This window comes from Bos taurus, chromosome 4, assembly GCF_002263795.3.
Source record: "Bos taurus isolate L1 Dominette 01449 registration number 42190680 breed Hereford chromosome 4, ARS-UCD2.0, whole genome shotgun sequence".
Classification (NCBI taxonomy): Eukaryota; Metazoa; Chordata; class Mammalia; order Artiodactyla; family Bovidae; genus Bos; species Bos taurus.
This window is the reverse complement of record NC_037331.1, coordinates 16,212,106-16,235,603: the sequence shown is the minus strand read 5'-3', so window position 1 is coordinate 16,235,603 and position 23,498 is coordinate 16,212,106. Positions and strand designations below refer to the sequence as shown.

Here is a 23,498-nt window from a genome sequence, read left to right as displayed (position 1 = left end):
GGATGATCCCATATGCTGCAGGGCAGCTGAGCCCGTTCGCCACAGCTACTGAAGCCCGTGTGCCCTCGAGCCCCTGCTCTGCAACAGGAGAAGCCACTGCAGTGAGAAGCCCGCACACCACAACTGGCGAGCAGCCCCCATTGCCCACAACTAGAGAAAAGCCCGGGCAGCAGTGAAGACCCAGCACAGACAAATACATACACACAGAGACATTTTAAAGCTTTAAAAGTACAGTACAACATCTTAAAAGTACAGTTCTAAACCTTCAATTAAAAATAGCACTTTGAAGTATTCTTTTGAAAATGAAAAGCATCTTTTATATGTCAGTCTTCGGGTGCCTGGAACCCATGGCCCTTCCTTTACAATTTGGAATGAAGTCCTCTCCATCTCATGGGCACTTTAGATGAAAAGGGAGTTCAGTAAATATTCTTGGCTTGGCCATCCTATATAATTTCTTAACTAGTTGTAGAATTGTAAAGACCTAGATTCAAATATTGTCTCTACTTGCGAATGGTTGACTGGCCTTAAGCAAGTTATTTCACTTTCCCTGGGTCTCTGTGTCCATTTCAGGAAATCAGAATGACAGTGTTTATCTGCATTTTGGGAGATGTGTGAGACATAGAATTCACTTAACACGTGGAGTACAGAATGAAGCAGGGCAAAGGCTAAAGGAGTTTTGCCAAGAGAACGCACTGGTAAAAACCCTCTTCCAACCACACAAGAGAAGACTACACATGGACATCACCAGATGGTCAACACCGAAATCAGATCGAGTATATTCTTTGCAGCCGAAGATGGAGAAGCTCTATATAGTCAGCAAAAACAAGACTGGGAGCTGACTGTGGCTCATATCATGAACTCCTTATTGCCAAATTCAGACTTAAATTGAAGAAAGTAGGGAAAACCACTAGACCATTCAGGTATGACCTAAATCAAATCCCTTACAATTATACAGTGGAAGTCACAGATTGAAGGGATTAGATCCGATAGAGTGCCTGAAGAACTATGGACAGAGGTTCATGACATTGTACAGGATGCAGGGATTGAGACCATCCCCAAGAAAAAGAAATGCAAAAAGGCAAAATGGTTGTCTGAGGAGGCCTTACAAATAGCTGAGAAAAGAAGAGAAGTGAAAGACAAAGGAGAAAAGAAAGTTATACCCATCTGAATGCAGAGTTCCAAAGAATAGCAAGGAGAGATAAGAAAGCCTTCCTCAGTGATCAATGCAAAGAAATAGAGGAAAACAGTAGAATGAGAAAGGCTAGAGGTCTCATCAAGAAAACTAGAGATACCAAGGGAACATTTCATGCAAAGATGGGCACAATCAAGGGCAGAAGCAGTATGGACCTAACAGAAGCAGAAGATATTAAGAAAAGCTGGCAAGAATTATACAAAAAAGATCTTAATGACCCAGATTACCACGATGGTGTGATCACTCACCTAGAGTCAGACATCCTGGAATGAGAAGTCAAGTGGGCTTTAGGAAGCATCACTATGAACAAAGCTAGTGGAGGTGATGGAATTCCAGCTGAGCTATTTCAGATCCTAAGATGATGCTGTGAAAATGCTGCACTCAGTATGTCGACAAATTTGGAAAACTCAGCAGTGGCCACAGGACTGGAATAGATCAGTTTTCATTGCAATCCCAAAGAAAGGCAATGCCAAAGAATGTTCAAACTACTGCACAATTGCACTCATCTCACACACTAGCAAAGTAATGATCAAAAATTTCCAAGCCAGGCTTCAACAGTACATGAACTGAGAACTTCCAGATGTTCAAGGTGGATTTAGAAAAGGCAGAGGAACCAGAGATCAAATTGCCAACATCCGTTGGATCATCACAAAAGCAAGAGAGTTCCAGAAAACATCTGCTTTACTGACTATGCCAAAGCCTTTGACTGTGTTGATCACAACAAACTGGAAAATTCTTCAAGAGTTAGAAATACCAGACCACTTTATCTGCCTCCTGAGAAATCTGTTTTTCTTTGCTTGACCCAGGTCAAGAAGTGACAGTTAGAACCAGACATGGAACAACTAACTAGTTCCAAATTGGGAAAGGAGTATGTCAGGGCTGTTTATTGTCACCCTGTTTATTTAACATATATGCAGAGTACATCATGCGAAATGCTGGGCTGGATGAAGCACAAACTGGAATCAAGATTGCCAGGAGAAATATCAATAACTTCAGATACTCAGATGATACCACCTTGAAAGTGAAGAAAAACAAAGAGCCGCTTGATGAAAGTGAAAGAGGAGAGTGAAAAAGGTGGCTTAAAAACCAACATTCAGAACACGAAAATCATGGCATCTGGTCCCATCACTTCATGGCAAATAGATGGGGAACTAATGGAAACAGTGACAGAGTTCATTTTTGGGGCTCCAAAATCACTGCAGATGGTGACTGCAGCCATGAAATTAAAAGACACCTGCTGCTTGGAAGAAAAGCTATGACCAACCTAGATAGCATAATAAAAAGCAGAAACATTACTTTGCCAACAAAGGTTCATCTAGTAGTCATGTATGGATATGAGAGTAGGGCCATAAAGAAGGCTGAGCGCCAAAGAATTGATGCTTTTGAACTGTGGTGTTAGAGAAGACTCTTGAGTGTCCCTTGGATGGCAAGGAGATCAAACCAGTCAATCCTAAAGGAAATCAATCCTGAATATTCATTGAAAGGACTGATACTAAAGCTGAAGCTCCAATACTTTGGCCACCTGATTCGAAGAACTGACTCATTGGAAAAGACCCTAGTGCTGGGAAGGATTGAAGGCAGGAGGAGAAAGGGATGACAAAGGATGAGATGATTGGATGGTATCACCGACTTGATAGACAGGAGTTTGAGCAAGCTCTGGGAGTTGGTGATGGATAGGGAAGCCTGGAGAATCCCAGGGATGGGGGAGCCTGGTGGGCTGCCATCTCTGGGGTCGCACAGAGTCGGACACGACTGAAGTGACTTAGCAGCAGCAGGGAAGCCTGGCATGCTGCCATCCATGGGTTCGCAAAGAGTCGGACATGACTGAGTGACTGAACTGAACACAAAATGAGCCTTTAAGACGTGGCATCCCTTTTAGATCTTTAAAGTCATTGATAAAACACCTTTTGAGTACTTACTTTGAGTTTGGTACTCTGCAATAGTGTTATCTCAGTTAATCAGCACTAGTGGTAAAGATTCCACCTGCCAAGGCAGGAGATTCGGGTTCCGTTTCTGTGTCAGGAAGATCCCCTGGAGTAGGAAATGGAAACCCACTCTAGTATTCTTGCCTGAGAAATCGCGTGGACAGAAGAGCCTGGTGGGCTATAGTCCATGGGGTTACAAAGAGTCAGACAGGACTTAGCACACATCCACACCCACACATGTCACAAGAATGGATAATTTACCTCCTTTGTTCTGATGGGTAAACAGAGACTCCCAAGACGTAAAGACCCTTTTCCATTGTGTAGCGTGAAGCTTTTTCCAAAGTCCATCTCTTTCCACTGCAGTATGATGCCTTCTTAATACCAGTTTTCCATCTTATTTTAGAGAATAGATTGTGCTTATTTTTCTCTAATTTCACTGTCTAACTCCTTTGCTCTACAGTAGGATTCCAGAGTACCTTCTCAGGCTAGATTAATTGTGTCTCTTGTATAGTGCCTTTATAAATTTATAGCTGCATGGGTGGGGAGGACATATGTGCTAAATATCCATAAATTATGTGCCTTGTACACATCATCATGGCCTCTGCTTTTTATTCCTCATGTGCTACTAATTATACAAACACAAATGCACACACGCCCAACTGAGTTCAGCATCTTTTCACCATACCTTGCTATTTTGAGCACTTTTATTTCCTTTTATAAACAATTGTTTGGCACCTTTATATTCATATCATGTAATTAATGAGAAGTAGCCTAAGAAAATTAAAAGTCATAATTAAAGATTAGAGAAAATGTCACCCTCCTGTCAAACATTACATGTAGGTTGTTAGATGAGGGCTGGCTGCTGGTGTTTGCCTGTGAAATTTGTTTTGCTGAGTAGTTTTTCTTCCATTCAGATGAATGTTGCTCTTGCTTTTATTTTTCTAATACAGGAAGTAGTAACTCCCATTATTGTATTAAGCTGTTTCCTCTCTAAGACACTTTTGCAAGCTCGATCTGTGCGTTTCCTCTGTCATGCTGATCTTACATGTTGTGTGTGCGCTTCCTGAAACCATTTAGGCATTGATGGAAACTATTAGCATGTCAGTGTAACCCTAAGAGAGAAAGATTATTTGGTCTAGGACATTCCCTCCTTCACAGAGAACCTGTCTGTCTTACATGAGGCTGTATCACTTCTAATGGACAGTGATTTTCACAAGCAATTTTAATGGAGGACCTAGAGGGTTTGGGGTTTAGAAACAGAATGCTTTGACATGTTATTTCTGGATATGGATGGGAAGGTGGCATCCATCAGTGATTCAGACTACTTCCATCTGATGTCTGCCTGGTCAGTATAGTCAGCCAGGCCTCTGAGATTCCTTTTGCCTGAGCAGATGTTCGTGTCACACAGAAGATGCTGTCACCTCTGACTTTTAAGGATGCTGCAGGGTTAAGTGTTTTCAGCTGAGTTGTGGACTTGAAAAGAATCTGAAGAATTCACCTCCAACCCCCTGCCCCTAGTTGGGCCTTTGTCATCAAACCTGGGAAAGAGTCGTGATTCACCGTGTATGTAGCGTATCCTGAATCGAACAGTCATACCCAGGAACTGATTTTGAGAGAGGAGGGCAGGCATGATTTGTCCTCCACATGTTTCAGAGTTCCTCTCAGCCTCTTTATGTCTTCAATGTGTGCCATCTTTTGTAAGAAACAAGTCCCATATGTGGTAGTGTGTGGTTTTTTCCATTGCTCTGTAGAGGAACCTATAGCTTAGTTTGGTCTAAGTCTCTTTCTTAATACAAGAGATGCCTTCTGAAAATGTTCTAAAATTGATGGTGGTAATAATCGCACAACTGGGACTACACTGAAAACCGTTGAGCTGTACACTTTAAATGAGTGAATTGTTGTGCGTGAATTATATAGAGATAATACACACGCATGAGTCCCCTTAGTTCAAAATTCTGATATTGAACAAACAAGCCCATGTGCTCAGTATTCATTTTGCTTATGATTTTACAAACCTTTTCATATTATTCCCCTGAGCCTTAGAATGTCCTAACTAAAGAGCTCTAATTTTTGCAGTTTAACCTTATGTACATTAATTTATCAACCAACAAGTGCATCACAGTACCTCTCTTGAGTGACAACAACCAAATTGTTTTAAGGACAATGGTAATAGTAGAAAGAAAGGAGTGATTGTCACAGGAATTATTAATAATAAATTAAAGCAGCAATTGGAACCGGCCTTTCTGTGGGTGAAGAACAATAGTGACTTAACTGTGATTGTGGTGACAGGGAGCCAACAGTTGAGTCCCTGCTAATGGCCCAGCAGGGGCGGGGGTTGAAAAGAAGGAATAAGTGGTTTACATTACAAAGGGATTGTCTGAGAGCTGCTGGAGTGTGGTCCTGAGGGGAGGTCAGGCTGGAGACAGAAAGGATGATAACCGTGGAGCTGTCAAGGGCATCTCAGGGGCTTAGGCAAGCGCTGTGGCAGCTAGACACGGCTGAGAGGGCCGCCCTGGCCCCGCCAGTGCTGCTGGATACAAAGGAAACGCAGTGAGGAGATAACCGGAGCCAACCGGCAGGCCTGAGCCAGCGTCCCAGCATCTAAAAGCGAGACGTGTAGCCATCGGAGCACTGGCTGGAAATTCTCCTGGCTTCACTTTGACCAGGGTTGAACCACTCTTTGGAGAACAAAACTGCTGGAAGCGGGGTGTGTGTGTGTGTGTGGTGTGTATGAATACAATGCCGTGATTGGCAGCTCAGTTGAAAAGAGTAAGTCCTTGACATCTGTTGAACTCCTCCTTGTGGTTGCACATTTCCAAGATACACTTACACATGTGTGCCCAGCTTTTAGCAGACGTTTCTGGGGGCGTGTGTGTGTGCGTATTTAGAGAGAGAGACAGAAAGAGAGAACACCCAGAGTGCAGCCCATATTCCAGTTGCCTCATTTGTCCCAATGCTACCCTTCACAGCATTTCCCCCTCCAGGCCAGGATCGTGGATTCCATTTAGTTGTTGTGTAGTGGAGAGATGGAAAAAGCAAACGAGCATGAGGAAACTAATGGGGGGGAAATGTTAAGTAGTGAGGAATGTGAGTAAAGGAACAGTCTCCCTGTGTGACCCCTGTTGACCTCTTTATCCAGGTCTCGCGAGACTCTTCCTGTTGCCCCCTACACTACAGCCCAAACAAGCCAAGCTGTTTCTACCTCTTGGCCTCTGCACAGGGGCCCCGTGGTCTCCCGAGCTGCCTGTAGCTGGCTCCTTTGCGCCATTTAGCTCTTAGTTGAAATATCACTTCTAAAAGAGGACATTCCTGCAGACTATGATCAGTCAATTTCTAGCCCACTATTTCAGTTCTCTGCCTGGACCCACCACTTGCTGATAATTTTGTCTGTCTTGTGTGCCATGGATCCCCAGCACCCAAAACAGTACCTGGTCCTTGGTATGTGCTCAAACACTGCTAACTGAGTGTACTACTCTAAATGTCCAGGAATAAGGAATCGTTAAAAATGATGGCAGCGCTTTTTGGTTGTAGTTTATGCAAGAAAATGCTTCAGAACCCTAATCAGGGGACATAGATTGAAAGAGAATCTAGAAATTGACAAATGAACACACATTTATATTTTTAATTCAATATTAGTGTTTAAGATATAAAATCTTTCTTACATTCTGCACTGTAATTGCTTTGAACATGAAATGTCTACATAAATTGGTCAAGAGGACATCTCTGCTCTACGAAATATCTACTATACAAAATAAAAATATCTACTATACAAACAAGGATTCCAATTATGTAAGTAGATGAGTATGAAAATAATCAGAAAGGAAATATATTAAAATAGTAACACAGTTTTAGGGAAATGGAATTATGAATAATTTTTCCTTTTTTCACTTTCCAAACATTCTACATGTGGTTTTGTCATTTTTCTAATTTAAAAAATATTTTTAAGAAACAAAACCTAATATAAAATGTGTATAATGAAATATTAATAAGACTGTATGTATCTACAGTTTGGAGATGGGCTGACTTTCTTGAATTTGGCGTGCTCAGTGAATGAGGCTTAATGGAAAATGGTAATAACTGGTCTGGGCTTTGCAAAAGCTGATAGGACTTGGAGTATAAACAGGTAGGTAAAGAGAGTTTTTTAGACTTCCCTGGTGGCTCAGCGTAAAGAATCCACTGCTAATGCAGTTCAATCCCTGGGTCTGGAAGATCCCCTGGTGAAGGGAGTGGCAACCCGCTCCAGTATTCTTGCCTGGAGAATCCCATGGACAGGGGAGCTTGGCCAGCTCCAGTCCATGGGGTCACAAAGAGTAGTACACAACTCTTTGTTGTTAGCGACTAAACAACAACAACAAAAATAAAGAGCTTTTTAGGTTAAAGCAGCAGAATGAGCAAAGATTGGAAGAGAGCAACTTGCACACAGGAGACCAGGAGGGGAGAAGCCTAATTGAATGGAAAGTCTCTTGTGGTTGGTGGGAAGGCATCTGGAAAAGTAGGATAGGAACACATTTTAGAAGATCTTAAAACTTGCTCACGGAAGTTTAGAAATGGAAAGAAAGAAGAAAGTACTGGGTTTGTGAGAAAAAGAGTAACATGATGACCTGGGCATTATAGGAAAATTATTCTGGCAGGAGGGGTGACACCAGCATCCATCTGATGCCCATGAAAAGTGAAAGTGTTAGTCGCTCAGTCGTGTCTGACTCTTTGCAACCCCATGGATGGTAGCCCACCAGATTTCTTTCCCATGGGATTCTCCAGGCAAGAATACTGGAACGGGTTGCCACTTCCTCTCCAGGGGATCTTCCTGGCCCAGGGATCAAACCTGGGTCTCCTGCATTGCAGGCAGATTCTTTACCATCTGAGCCACCAGGGAAGCCATAGCAGACTCCAAAATCAATCCCAGCTCTGCTCTGCCGAGACTCAGCCTTCAAACCATCTTCACCCAGCCCTCTGGTCATCCATTGGTGAATGAGAAGTAATTGCCTCCTCTGTGTGTGTGTCACGCTAGAAAAGTGAAGGATGAGAACGAGGGAGACGGGAACAGAGAGGTGAAGACCCAAAGGATAAGGACTTGGATTTTGATAGTTATAAGAATACAAGCAGGATAAGTGTCTTGAGATACTTCCTTGGTGTTTGAATTATAATTAGGGCCAGAAATAGAGATCTTTTGTGTAACTCAGCATTCGGTTGCTAACAGGAATGTTTTGCTTTTTCAGGCTTTGTCATTGGTGTACAGTTCCTAGGCACTTGCTTTTTTAAAAACAAAAACAAAAACAAAAATTTTCCTTAAATATTTAATAAATTTTAAGAACAGTCACTCAAAGAAATTATTTGCCAAAACAAGATTCTCACCCGTTCTTAATCTATGAAGATTTAGATGTATCTTCTCTGTCCACTCGTGGGAGTTAACTTATCAGAATATGTTAAGCCACTATTTTGAGTTTAAAAAAAAAAAAAGGGTGGGGCGGGGAGGGGAAGGGGAGTTTGTTTGCTCTTTTTTTTTTAATAAGCTGTTTTAGATTGCAAAATAGCAAACAAAATTAAAAATAAAATTGCCTCATCTTTGAGGGAGAGCAGACTTCTGTTCTGTCAGTGTGTGGGCTGCAGACAGAACAGAGTGTTTATCTTAGCTGCATGTTAAAGATGGAAAATAAAGTTAGCAATTGCCAACAGGCCTTCTTCTGAATAACTTATCACAAAGGGAAAACATAAATCTAGTGACAAAACAACTCTCCTTTACAAGCTCATATTTCTTGGATGGGTCCGAGAACATAAAATTTCATTCCTGTTGACTTCGTTGGTTCAAGGTTAACCTCCCTAAACGTCTCATTCAAGGTTTGATGACTGGGTCCAGTGGCAGTTGAGTGTTTAACTGATGTTTCTTTTGCTTTTGTTTTCTTTCCCATTATCACAATCAAGAGCTTACAAGACCCTATGAGGAAACTGGTGGAGAAAGAAGAAAAGAAGAGGATCGCCCAGCAGGAAAGTGCAGAGGCTGTGGCGGAGGAGCCAAGTCAGTAAGTAACCGCTCCTTAACTTGGCAAACCTTCCTTCCCACAGCTAAGGGCTCGCCTCCCTCCCTGGCCGAGTCTGCTGGGGTCTCTGGCACAGGGTGATGGCTTTCTTTCCTCAGTTCTCAGAGTAGATGTACTAAAACAGAGGCCAGACTCCTCCCCACACATATTCCTCTAGGCAGGGACCCACCTGTCCCGATAAGAGACCCATACCCGGGGTCTTTAGGAAGGGTGGCTTGAGAGGAGTTGACTGGGGCCAAAGAGGCAGGAGTGCCCGGGGCTCCTGGCCTGAGCCCCAGGCTCGCACTCTCTGGAGTGCCTGGACCCTGTCTGTTCCTCTTGTCACCATCAGTTTTGAGGGCCTGTCCCAAATGGGAAATCCCCGGCTTCTCACTCACAGAAGGAAATAACCCATGAACTTGCTTCACAACAAGTATAGCCCTCTGGGGTTCTCCTACACAAGTGTCGGGTTTTGACGTTTTGTTTTCTACATACAGACCTTCCGTTTTCTCTTCTGTGAAGCAGAGGGCAGCTTTGAGGGTAGGAAGTGACTCTCCATCTTGATTTCTTGCCTCTTTGTAGAGAAGGCACCTCCAGTCATTTTAAATACTTTGAAAGATGAACTTTTCCACATACATGGTGCATAATTCCTAACCTCATACAGCAAGGAGGAGGTTTCAGTGTGAACCTATGCTTTTTCTGATGAGATGTCACAGCCCGTGAGAACCGGCTGACCTGGGAAGGCAAAGGAGTTCGCCTGACCTCCATTCACTCTTCCTTGTCCACACAAAAAAGTTTAGATGACAATCTTGTGGTAACACAGGCTTACATTTCTACTGGGTTTCAAAATCAGTTCAGATAGATCTTTTTTGTCCAGCAGAAATATTTGCTGCCTGTAGTGGCCCTCTGTAATTTTAAAGCGAATACGAGAAAATGTGTTTTTTGCAAAACAAAGGCAATTTTTTATTGTAGGAACAACTATAGAATGTGGTCTGAATCTAGTACAGTTGACTCTTTGAGGTGGAAGCAGTTTAACCTATTACTAGTAGTAATGGTAATCTGGGCTTCCCGGGTGGCTCAGATGGTAAAGACTCTGCCTGCCATGCAGGAGACCTGGGTTTGATTCCTGGGTCGGAAAGATTCCCTGGAGAAAGGAATAGCAGTCCACTCCAGTATTCTTACCTGGAAAATTCTACGAACAGAGGAGCTTGACAGGCTATGGGTGACACAGAATCTGACAGGACTGAGCAACTAACACACAATGGTAATCTAACTGCCATTTAGTGAACACCTGCTGCTGCTGCTGCTGCTGCTAAGTCGCTTCAGTCGTGTTCGACTTTGTGTGACCCCAAAGACAGCAGACCACCAGGCTCCTCCGTCCCTGGGATTCTCCAGGCAAGAACACTGGAGTGGGGTGCCATTTCCTTCTCCAATGCATGGAAGTGAAAAAATAAAGTGAAGTCGCTCAGTCGTATCTGACTCCTAGCGACCCCATGGACTGCAGCCCACCAGGCCCTTCCGTCCATGGGATTTTCCAGGCAAGAGTACTGGAGTGAACACCTACCGTGTACTAAACACAATGTCAGGTGTTCTCTTCATGTCGTCTCAGCTCATTCTCATGATGCCCCTCCGTGTGATCAAGGTAGGCTTTTCCCTGTTGTGTTAATGATGGAAGCGAGGCTCAGAGAGGTTAAAGGTCTGCCCACAGCCCCTGGATAGTAAGGGGCGGGGCCTGGAGTGAGTCCTGGTGCCTTCTTTTCACTTGGTGTTACTGCAATTAAAATAAAGCATTAACTTTTACTCAGAGAGGAAGAACCACCCAAGATGGTGTTGATTGGTTTTAATTAATTTCATATTTATTCATTATTTTAGTACTTCCTCTTTAAAGCTCAAGAAGTATAACCCAGTAACCATTTTAATGACATTGAAAATTTCATAAGAATTTTGTTCAGAAATAGTAGGTAAAGTGAACCACTGTGCTAGGAAGGAGGTTCAGAGACACCGGCTGGACCTCAGGACCGTGAAGTGTCTCTGCCGTGATCCTACCCATGAGTAGTCAGAGTTCAGTAGGCAACAGTCTTGTTAATTTGAGAGTGATCCTGCTGTTAGCCTTATGTACAGTAATTTAGCTAAACTCCTGAGGTGTCTTCTTCTGTAACTACAGAATCAGAATAAACACTCATTTGTCCATCAGTTTTTTAACTGTGTTTTTAAAAATGATAGTAATTACCTATCTTTGTTATACCTAAGTATCCACTTGGATGTTTATGGAATATGTGCCTTAGCATGAAACTAAATCCAGATGTTAAGATACTACTAACTACCTTTAGTACAGGGACAGGAGAAAGTCAGCAAATTTATTTCTTCTTCCAAACATGTATAGCATGTAAATGGCTATATGTTCCTATTTTATGTGTGTGTAAGTACAATAATAGATATTGTACATAAAATCTGACTCTGTCATAAGTATGACATTTTCAGAACAATATTACTAAACTTTGTTTTTTAATTTTAAGGTTAATTTCACTAGAGGATGAAAACCAGCACAAGGAATCCTCTAGTTTTAAGAGTAAGTTTCGATTTTTTTTTTTTTTTCAGAATTGCTTCTGAAATACTACTGCACAATAGCCGACTCATTTTCTTTTCTGTCAAACTCCTTCTAGACCTTTTTATTTCCAACTGAAAAAAATTATGTATTTACTTTCCTTCTTAAGAGTTTAAAGTTCAAATATCAGTGCTGTTGACCCCATAGTATTATGGAGAGAGGCTGTGTATTTTGAACGAAAAAACAGCCATCATTAGTCATTTCAGCAGCAGCCTGTTAGGGGGGCATCACAACTGAGACTGGACAGAGAGCTGTTTGCTTTACAACAGGTGATAACGTTGCTGTGTTACCATTACGAGCGGTAGCTGACGTTTGGGCTGTGGAGACGGTCATGATGAGATCACATAATGACACTGGGGGGGTTTGATTTCTGCTGTGTCACGGGGTGGGTGCTGGTCCTTGTTGGGAATCCGATGGGAGGGTTCGGACTCTGCTCTTCAGGTGGTTCCTGGGCCTGCTCTGTACTAGTGATCCGATGGGAGGGCTCGGACTCTGCTCTTCAGGTGGTTCCTGGGCCTGCTCTGTACTAGTGATCCGATGGGAGGGCTCGGACTCTGCTCTTCAGGTGGTTCCTGGGCCTGCTCTGTACTAGTGAAGTGTAAAAGCAAAGTGTTAGTCTCTCAGTCTTGTCCAGCTCTCTGTGAGCCCCTGGACTGTAGCGCGCCAGGCTCCTCCTCGCTGAGTGACCCCAGATGCCTGGGGCACACTGACCCTCCTCTGATCCTGAGGGATCACAGCGCTTGTGACCCAGACACTGTGCTGGGCAGGGCTTGTCAGCAATCCCTACCTCCTGCCGTTATAGCCTGCTCTTTTATCAGCAGTTCTCTCATAAGGAGCACAGGGTCGGGTTGAGTGTGATGGAACTCACGGGATGGAAAACTGAGTCTTTCACTGGGACTCGAATCCTTGGAGATGAAGGGACCAGTCTTATATAGTGGGGAGAGATCTGAAATGACCTCAAGTGCCTGTTCAGCCTGGCCCTCCCAGGACACATCTGCCTCCGCTCTGCTCCGTCATCTCCCAGAGACCAGACAGGCAGAGTACACCCTGGAATCCCCCCTCCCTTCCATCTTTTTCCCCAGGCTTTGTCTTCCTTCCATCTTTCTTCCTACTTTTCCAACCACATCGCCTGCTTTATTCTCCTTCTTCTCCCATTTGACTGCTTCGTTTGCTTTTCCTCATCTGTCTTTGAACAGGAAAAACAAACTGTCACCGTTCTGCCTCTGCAGCTTGACTTCCTGTCATCCTTTCATACTTGTTTGCCTTCCCTTATGCACGACTTTGTTCATTTGTTCAGCACACATTTGTCTGTGGCGGGCTCTGGGTGTTCAGTGGTAGATCCTTCCAACATGGGGCGAACTATTACAGAAGTTACTGGGTAACTCCAACTCGAGTGAGAGCTACAAGGGCTGTTTACAGGTATTTGTGATTGGGAGCCCTCACCTGTTTGAGGGCATCGGGGAATTATCTCAGTCAAGGCTATTGCAAGACCTGTCAAAGCAAAAGAAACAGCCTGAGTGAAGACTGTGAGCCAGGGAGAACCAGGAGAAGGTCCGAGAAACAAGGTCCTAAAGCATGAGGGAAGGAGGGAGGAAGTGGTAGAAGAAGGCAGAGAGGCAGGCTAGCCATGTAAGAGTTCTCTGAACAGTATTGATCCACACCACCAACCTCAGGATCATGCAAGGCCTGTAGCCTGAAACCTGTGGGAATCTTTAGTTGAACAGGAAAATTTTAGTTTTGTGGAAGCACGAAACTCCAGTTTAGTATGTTTGTATTCAAGGCATTTATACAACATGTGACAACACAGGGGATGCAGTTTTCCCTTTGTGCAGTATATTCACTTGCCTGTGGGAGTTGCATGATATTTTGAGATTGTACCTGTCGATCACCCTGTTTCATAGATACATAGAATGGAAGCCATTATAAAGAAGTGCCATCTGCCTTTTATTCTGGGACTTGTAGAAAGTCTAATGTACATATGAGCAAACCAAGTTTTAAGGCTGTGCTGTTGTGTACACACACTTTATTGGGCAGAAGGGAAAAAGAGTTCCTACATGTTCCTTGCCCCCACACATGTATAGACACCTCCATTAGCAACATCCCCCACCAGGGTAAATAATCAGTGAGCCAGCATTGACATATCATTATTACTCAGGTTCCATAGTTTACATTAGATGTTGTACAGTATGTAGGTGTTCACAAAGGTATAATGGCACATATCCATCATTACAGTATCATGCAGAGTGGTTTCACTGTCCCAGAAATCCCCTGTGACTTCACCTATTCGTCTTCCCCTCCCCCAAACTCTAGCAACCGCTGGTCTTCTCACTGTCGCCATTGTTTGGCTTTTCCCAGAATGTCATATGGTTGGAATCCTGCTGTGTAGCCTTTACAGGTTGGCTTCTTTCACCCAGTAATCTGCCCTTTTATTTTAGCCAGGCCATGTGACTGAGGTTCATTAGCCCCAGCAATTTGTCGTTGGGTACTTAAGTCACACATGTGTCCCTGGAAGGAGAATTGTTAGATCAGTGGCATATAGTTTTTCTACCAAACAAATCAAGGATTCAGGGCAGTTAATTCGGCGTTCATTGAGAGCCAGTTGCTTGAGTAAAATGTCAGCTGAGGACCCCTGCTCCTGCCTGAGGGAGTTTTCAGATACATTTGTTCCTGAAGCATGTGCTTACCTTATACCACGTTAGTATATGAACTCCACACCTTTCTGAAGTGGTGATAACCAAATGCATGTGTTCTATTTACAGCCGAAGATAGAAAAAGTGTTTTATCTGCCTTAGACAAAAGCTGTACACATAATGCATGCGCAGGTAATCCAGATTAAGGAAAACAACTCAATTTTAGTAATTTGACTCAAACTCCTTACAAAATGAAACTGACATAATTTTCTTTTCTTTCTTCTCCTCTAATGAACCTGTAGATGAACTTTTAGACATGAAACCCGAGGAAGGTGGTAAGATTTATGCATTTCTTTGGGGTTACAGTTTTTTAAAATATTTTAAATACTGTGGTTACATGGAGGCAAATGCAATTTTTTTCTTTTGAATAGCTTTGCATTCCCAAGCAATTGTTTTTAGGTAACTGCCATTTGTCTTTATGAAGTGAAGTAAAAGTTGCTCAGTTGTGTCTAACTCTTTGCAACCCCATGAATAGTAGCCTGCCAGGCTCCTCTGTCCATGGGATTCTCCAGGCAAGAATACTGGAGTGGGTTGCCATTCCCTTCTCCAGGGGATCTTCCCAACCCAGGGGTCAAACCCAGGTCTCCTGCATTGGAGGGAGATTCCTTACCATCTGAGCCACAAGGGAAGGCCAAGTGACTTTAAATATCCTCATGCACAAAGAGTATGTGCAGATCCGTTATCATTATAATGTTCAAACCAGTAAAGCTAAAAGGTGCTACGTCAGAGATTGTGTGCGGGAGTAGAAAAAACATGGCTTTCAGAATCAGACAGACCTGACTTTTGAATATGGTTCTCTTATAAATAATCTCTATGGCCTTAAGTAACTTGCTTCATCCTTAAACTCTTTTAGCCTCAGTTATTCTCATTTGTAAATTGGAACCAGTAGCAACAGTCTTGCTGGGTTACTCTCAGGTTCGAAGATCAAGTATGCAAAGGGTCTTTCATATCTCTGACACAGGGACACTCTCTAAATGGTAAGCAGTTGAGATGTGGGATTAGAAATGTTGCCCTGCTGGGACTTCCCTGACAGTCAGTGGTTAAGACTCTGAGCTTCCACTGTAGGGGGGCATGGGTTCAATTCCTGGTTGGGGAACTAAGACCCCACATGCAGCACATGGCATGGCCAAAAATAAACAAATAAATAAATAGATTATAAATTATGAGTTTATGTAATTTTCAAAAAAAAATCTAATTATGAAAAAAATAAAAAGAAATATTGCCATGCTGATGCACAGTGCTCATCTTCACTGAGCCTTACTTAAATGCAAAGGGAGAGCTTGCTGGCTAGGTAGGCCCCACATCCCAGTCCCCAGACCCAAAAGTCATTTACTGCGTCGCCCCTCAAGGAGATTCCACAACTGTGGGTCTGGATGAGACATGCCTAGTTTTAAGTGATCCCAAGAAATTGAGTGTTTTCAGCTTGCTCATTTGCATTTGCTTTTCATCCTACCAAGAGTCTCCTCCTGATTTACCATGGGTCCAAAATATCCCTGAGATTGTCATCCAAATTCTAGAGTATCTCTTGCCCCAGGGGGTTGGCATACAGTCTGCCCTGGACTGACAGGTTTCTTTCAGGACCAGAAGTGGGCCAAGATATCCTGATGGCCCCAGTTACCTAGGGCTGACGACTTTCTCTATCCAGTCTTTGCTTGATTTGGATTTAGTTCCCAGAGTGTGAGAGGAGAGAGTCTGGGAAACAGAGGTCATTGGTTAAAGATTTTTTTCAAAATTGGAAAGGCAACAAAACTCTAGCATTAAGTTTCCAGGGCTTAGAAAAAGAGTTTCCAGGGCTAAGGAATATAAACTTCAGTGCAGAAACCTGCTTTCCTTATTAATTTTTCACTCCACCATGCAATATTTCATGAAGGTCCATGTGTATTTTATCAGAATGTCTACTTATTTGTGAATGTTGAAATCACATAAGATTATGAAAGTAAAAGAGCAAGTAATAATGCAGATTGCCATTACATGGCCTATGTTTTCATAAAATCATTTCTCCCTTGGCTTAAGGATAGAATTTTGATGAAATAAAGGTGTTTTCAAACAAATTAATTTTCGGAGGAGGAAATAGTTCAGTCTTACAAACTGAGATAAAGATAATAATGTAACAAGTAATAGGTACCTCCTACCTAGTTTTAGCAAGTCTTAACAGTTAACGAATTATTCATACATACGCTTCAACTTATTTTGATAGGAATATGATTTCTCTTATTCCAAACCTCTTGTTTATATAGCTTGTCCTTTGTTTTTATTATCTCCTACTTAATTTCATTATTTTAATAAGCATAATTTTTGAGTAGGTGGTGTGTTCACATTAGTGCAAAAAACAAAATGATAATAAAAACATATACAGGAAAAAAACAAACCTCTCGCCCACATTACTGCTACCCACCCTCCTCTCTGTTCCAACACTCCCTCCCATCTTGCATCCCTGCAGTGTTTCTTTCCACAAACACAAGCACATTTGAGTCCACAGTCTCATGTTTCCCCACTTCTTACCAAAAAATATTCTTGTTTTTGGATTTTGATTTTTTTTTTTAACTTGGTCATAGCAGTACATGGCTAACCCAGTAGCCATGCATTTCTTCTCAGAATTTAGTCAGAAATACTCCTTTCCAAGATACAGTCATGAGCTTCTTCCATCCCATGGGCCAAGATTCACTGGAATAAGATTGCTATCTTTCTCCTTATTTAAAACTACTTCCACACCTCGTTGGTTTAAAGGTATAATCTTTGTTTCGTCAAATTGCAGCTCATAGGCTTTTTTTTGAGCACTCAATTTAATTCTGAAGATAAAGAAATGAACGTGCTCTTCCTCAAACTGTGTACTCATTCTCAGGCAGAAAAATGTATTTACAAATTTTCTTGGTTAAATGCAGTTTGACATAATTTCTCCTTTCCCTGTATCACTGCCAGCCCACAAAGCCCTCCTTGAGTCATGAGCCATTCTTTCCCTCTATCTGCTTCTTCTGCATCTGCAGCCCCTGAGGTAGCATCAGCTTAAAAATTAACACAGCCCCAAGTATAAAAGTATTCCCTCAGTGTACAAAGAACTTGAGGTGATGGAAGAAGAGAATGCTCTTAATTAGTTGACTTCCAAATATGTGCCCTTTGGAAAACTGCCAGAAGAACCAAATCTCAATTTAAAATGCTGGTTGTAGTATGTGAGACATTAAACAATCAAGAGTTAAAAAGAGCTTAATCCAGGGAAGGCCGACTTTATAGGCCTGGTGGTGGGGCTGTAAGCTCTAGCACCCTGCTGCATGGGGGCCCGTTCACTCTCAGTGGTGATTCTGTTCAACAGGCAGTCCTGGTGCAATGTTGTCAGAGAGCAGACCACTTCTGACAACAGCAAGGACACAATTCCCCAGGAACCATGGCCCAGAAAATCACTCTGACTCAGTGTCATAGTGAAATGTGTTTTCTCCTACTAAATAGATAATGAAATTAGAAGATGCTTGCTCCTTGGAAGAAAAGCTATGACAAACCTAGACAGCATATTAAAAAGCAGAGATAACAATTTGCCAACAAAGGTCCATTAGTCAAAGCTGTGGTTTTTTCAGTGGTCATTTATGGATGTGAGAGTTGGACCATAAAGAAGGCTGAGCACCAAAGAATTGATAGTTTCAAATTGTGGTGCTGGAGAAGACTCTTGAAAGTCCCTTGGACTGCAAGGAGATCCAACCAGTCAATCCTGAAGGAAATCAACTCTGTGTATTCACTCTAAGGATTGATGCTGAGGCTGAAGCTCCAATACTTTGGCCACCTGATGTGAAGAGCTGACTCATTGGAAAAGACCCTGGTGCTGGGAAAGATTGAGGGCAGGAGGAGAAGGGGACGACAGAGGATGAGGTGGTTAGATGGCATCACTGACCCAATGGACATAAGTCTGAACAAACTCCAGGAGATGGTGAAGGACAAGAAAGCCTGGCGTGCTGCAGTTAATGGAGTTGCAAAGAGTCAGACACGAGTTAATGACTGAACAACAACAAATACATAATGTAATGGAAAACCAATATTTGGCCAGTTTATACAAACGTTTCAAGTGAAGAAGAAACTGAGTTACAGTTTGAAATACTTGGAAGTGGCTCTGAAATCACCTTGTGACCACATGTGATGATCCTTAGCCTCAATTCATAGGTTATAACAGGTAGAACTTCCAGATGTTCAAGCTGGTTTTAGAAAAGACAAAGGAACCAGAGATCAAATTGCCAACATCCGCTGGATCACCGAAAAAGCAAGAGGGTTCCAGAAAAACATCTATTTCTGCTTTACTGACTATGCCAAAGCCTTTGACTGTGTGGATCACAATAAACTGTGGAAAATTATGAAAGAGATGGGAATACCAGACCACCTGACCTGCCTCTTGAGAAACCTATATGCAGGTCAGTAAGCAACAGTTAGAACTGGACATGGAACAACAGACTGGTTCCAAATAGGAAAAGGAGTACGTCAAGGCTGTATATTGTCACCCTGCTTATTTAACTTATATGCAGAGTACATCATGAGAAATGCTGGGCTGGAAGAAGCACAAGCTGAAATCAAGATTACTGGGAGACATATCAAACCTCAGATATGCAGATGACACCACCCTTATGGCAGAAAGTGAAGAGGAACTCAAAAGCCTCTTGATGAAAGTGAAAGAGGAGAGTGAAAAAGTTGGCTTAAAGCTCAACATGCAGAAAACGAAGATCATGCCATCTGGTCCCATCACTTCATGGGAAATAGATGGGGACACAGTGGAAACAGTGTCAAACTTTATTTTTCTGGGCTCCAAAATCACTGCAGATGGTGATTGCAGCCATGAAATTAAAAGACGCTTACTCCTTGGAAGGAAAGTTATGACCAACCTAGATAGCATATTCAAAAGTAGAGACATTACTTTGCCAACAAAGGTCTGTCTAGTCAAGGCTATGATTTTTCCAGTAGTCATGTATGGATGTGAGAGTTGGACTGTGAAGAAAGCTGAGCATCAAAGAATTGATGCTTTTGAACTGTGGTGTTGGAGAAGACTCTTGAGAGTCCCTTGGACTGCAAGGAGATCCAACCAGTCCATTTTGAAGGAGATCAGTCCTGGGTGTTCTTTGGAAGGAATGATGCTGAAGCTGAAACTCCAGTACTTTGGCCACCTCATGCGAAGAGTTGACTCATTGGAAAAGACTTTGATGCTGGGAGGGATTGGGGGCAGAAGGAAAAGGGGACGACAGAGGATGAGATGATGGCTGGATGGCCTCACCGACTCAATGGATGTGAGTCTGAGTGAACTCCGGGAGTTGGTGATGGACAGGGAGGCCTGGCGTGCTGCGATTCATGGAGTCACAAACAGTCGGATATGACTGAACGACTGAACTGAACTGAACAGGTAGAAATCTTGTGTTCCTCAAAGTTGGGCCAAGAAAAATAACTCTCAGATAACTGAACAGAAAGTGATGGCATAAAGCAGAAGAGAGTTCCATCCACTCAGCTCACCTAAGTCTCCTAACTTGGTTTCATCCAAAAGATCCCTCTCTCAGATGGGACTGGCTGAACGAATTTTAGAATTTTTTGATTGTTCATATTACAGTTAAAATGTTTGTCTTCGTCTGCTTCCTCGGTTTCCATACAGACTTGCGATTCTGAATTCTGGCCAAACTTCAGAATGACTGAGAGCCTCACTCAGTAGGTCTGGATGAGGAGCTGTAGCCTGAATCAGTAACACATGTTTCTGTCCCTGCCCCAGGTCTTTCTCAGTCGTTCAGAAGGGTCCCCTGTGTGTGTGTGTGCATGTGCGCACCAGTCGTGTCTGACTCTTTGTGATGCTGTATGCTGTCACCCACCAGGCTCCTCTGATGTTCCAGCAAGACTACTAGAGTGGGTTGCCATCTCCTTCAGGGGATCTTCCTGACCTAGGAATCAAACCTGAGTCTCTTGTGTCTCCGGCATTGGCAGGCAAATTGTTTACCAGCTGAGCTTCCTGGGAAGCCCCTCCTATACTTACCCATGTATGTGTAGCTGGCTAGGGATCTGACTGCTTCCTCACAGCTGTGTCTTTTCTCATAAACTTTCCCTTCTCCCTGTCTTCCTCAGTGTCCTACAGAGAACTGCTGGGTTGCTTCCTTTCATGAGCTAATGGTGCACTTTTAAAACCGAGTACTGTTCTTACTTGATCACCTTATAGTCTGGAGTGTTCTGTGTAGATTTACCCATGCTCCAGGTGTCAAGTTTTCTAGTAAGATTGCTTGCTTGTTAAATTCTAACTTTACAATGGAGGACCAGGCTTGGGGATCATGAAAAAGTATTTCTGAGTGTCTACTCAGGGTCTAGCATTGTTGGGGTTTTTTTTTTCACTCGTGGAGGAGGGATTTTTTTTGTTTTATTTTTTGTTTGACGTGTGTGTGTTTGTGGGTGTGTGTCCCAGAGAGTGGGTGCAGTGGATTTTCCTCCATCTGCTAGCTATTATTATCCATGTCTTTTTTCACCAGAAGGGAGGTTTTAGAAGTATTCTTGAATTCTAAGCAAGTACGGTTTCTTCCCAGGGCCTTTTATAATGAAGACTATTTTTCTTGTTAGTTTTCTAAGGTGGTTTCCTACCCATCTTTGTCCCGTGCTGTCTTCTGGGTGATGTGAGGATAGTGTTGGTGTTTGGGGTTTTTCATGTGTGTTTCAAGCGTGAGGCCTTTACAATTAGTCATAATGCTGAGAGCGGGGAGCCGGGAGCAAACCCGAGCGCCTTCCTGTTTCACACACAGATGAAGGGAACTGCCGTGACATTTATCTGTTTGCTTTCCTGTGCTTTCATTTTGGGTCTGTGCACTCATGTTTCCATCTTCTGTGCTCCTAATTTCTGCTGAGGTCATGAAACTCGGTATGATTTCAGAAATGTCACCTGAGTGGGCGGTCACCCTTTTCCCACCTTAGTTTTCTGTCACCCACAGTCTGAACTCTAGCGCTGCCTCTGAATGTCAGTTTTCACTTGCTGAAAACTCACTGGGTCAGAATCAGTGTTCCTAAGGAATGTTTTTGCAGAGACATAGGGTTTGATTTTTGAAGCCTTGGGCAGAGCAAGGCAAAGATGACGAGAGGGTCTGTCATCTTGGCCATTCTGTCATGATGCCTGCAGCCAAGAATTTTGCCTAGCAGCCAGTGGAGCTATATGACCTTAGAAACCCTACAGACTTTATGAAAATTTAAATATTTGCTTATATATGGGATCCTTAATAGGCTCTGAAATGTGCAGCACTGAGAAAACATCTTGACCTGTGAGCCAGGGGTCCCCAGCCAGATAATCCATAACTAATAAATTATATGACCTTGAGGTCATCTAGCCTGGGTCTCTCTTTCCTCATCTATAAAATGAGTTTGAGGAGATGATTTATAAGATCCTTTCAGAGTATGACTCTTCCCTTTGGGCATTTCACTGGGAAAACAGCAGGTTCTTAGATGGGAAGATGGGGGAGTATGTGTGAAGAACAGCAGGCAGAAGAGTGTTGCTGAACCACAGACTTCCCTGAAGGCAATGTTGGTGAGCTGTGGAAAGGGCTACCTTAGAGCTTGACTACAGAGGTCCTGAGCCCACGATAAGGAGCATCACTTCACTCAGCAATCAGAGGGGGCCATGGATGTTATTTGAGGAAGGGAGTGATAACCTCACAGCTGAATTAAGCAAAAGTATACAGCCAGAGGGGCTTCCCAGGTGGCACTAGTGGTAAAGAACCTGCCTGTTGATGCAGGAGACACAAGAGACCCAGGTTTGATACCTGGGTCAGGCAGATCCCCTGGAGGAGGGCATGGCAGCCCACTCCAGTATTCTTGCCTGGAGAATCCCATGGACGGAGGAGCCTGGTGGACTATGGTTCACAGGGTCTCAAAGAGTCGGACATGACTGCAGCGCCTGAGCGTGCACACACACACACATACACATACACATACAAAGGGAGAGTGTCTTTTATGGAGCCCCACCAGGCTCAGCAGTGGGCCAGCCCCTAAGGGCCCCCAGGCTGGAATTTGTCATCAGAGTTTCAGGAAAGCATTTGGAATTGGAGACAGGGGCTTGAGACTGTTCCCAGGTGACACTAGAACCAGGAGAACACAGAAGATCTTCTATGCCGAGAATGTAGGGAAGAGAGAGGTGATTGCTTAGGAGGAAGTCTCAAGGGCAACCAGAGTAGGACGAGGCGGCAGGGAAAGTATAGTCAAGAAGACAGGAGGACATCCAAGAGAGCCACTTCCTGGGGAGCCCAGGAGACGACAGCATTTCCAGAGTGGGCAGTAGTGCAGAGTGCTGAAGAGACCAAAGCAGCCTCAGAATAGGGGCTTGGAACCTGCCACGAAGGTCTCACTGCTAACCTTCAAGAGGGCCACTTCAGTGTAGAGCAGGGTCAGGAACTTGATTACAGATAGACCCAGAAAGGGTGCTAACAAAGTCGCGCGGGTGGCTGTAGAAGGAAGAAGAAACTTGAACAGTGACTTGACAGGAGGCGGTGGGTAAAAAGTGAAAGTGGAAGTGTTAGTCTGCTCAGTCGCGTCCGACTCTTTGCAATCCCACGGACTATAGCTTGCCAGGCTCCTCTGTCCATAGACTTCTCCAGGCAAGAATACTACAGTGGTTGCCATTTCCTTCTCCAGGGGATCTTCCTGATCCAGGGATTGAACCCAGGTCTTCTGCATTGCAGGCAGATTCTTTACCGTCTGAGCCACCAGGGAGGTGTTGGGGGAGACTGCAGTAACTGCAGTATCAAGTGAAGATTGACACTGTTGGAGTGTGCACAGACTTGAGGCCAGGGAGAAGCCTTGGAGGATGAATGAGTACAGACGCTAGAGTTGGAATAATGCTGGGGTGGAGCAGGCTTCCCAACACGGGGAGAGTACAGTGGGGGCTAATGTCGCAAAGGAAGAGGGGTGCATGAGGAGTCATAGAGTTGGAGGCCAAGCAGTGAGAATTGGAGTATGTCACGTGTGTTGGCCTTTATGTTTGTAGTCGTATCTGTGATTGGGTTACTGCTGGGAAGGTAAACATGGAGACTTGAGGAACTCGCAAGGGCATGAAGGGGGCTTGGAGGCGTATCTGTGGGTTTGGCACCTGCGATCTCC

General features: G+C 43.5%; 1 protein-coding gene across 19 annotated transcripts in view; it reads left to right on the top strand.

The window, feature by feature from the left end:
- Positions 1-23,498, top strand: part of ICA1 (islet cell autoantigen 1) — a 163,915-nt gene that overhangs the window by 120,025 nt on the left and 20,392 nt on the right. For 12 of the 19 annotated variants that reach the window (XM_005205193.5, XM_024990769.2, XM_005205188.5 and 9 more), the window contains 4 exon segments: positions 9,037-9,134; positions 11,648-11,700; positions 14,496-14,558; positions 14,669-14,701. In XM_005205193.5, the coding sequence (XP_005205250.1) occupies positions 9,037-9,134; positions 11,648-11,700; positions 14,496-14,558; positions 14,669-14,701 (247 nt within the window). 19 annotated transcript variants of the gene reach the window in all.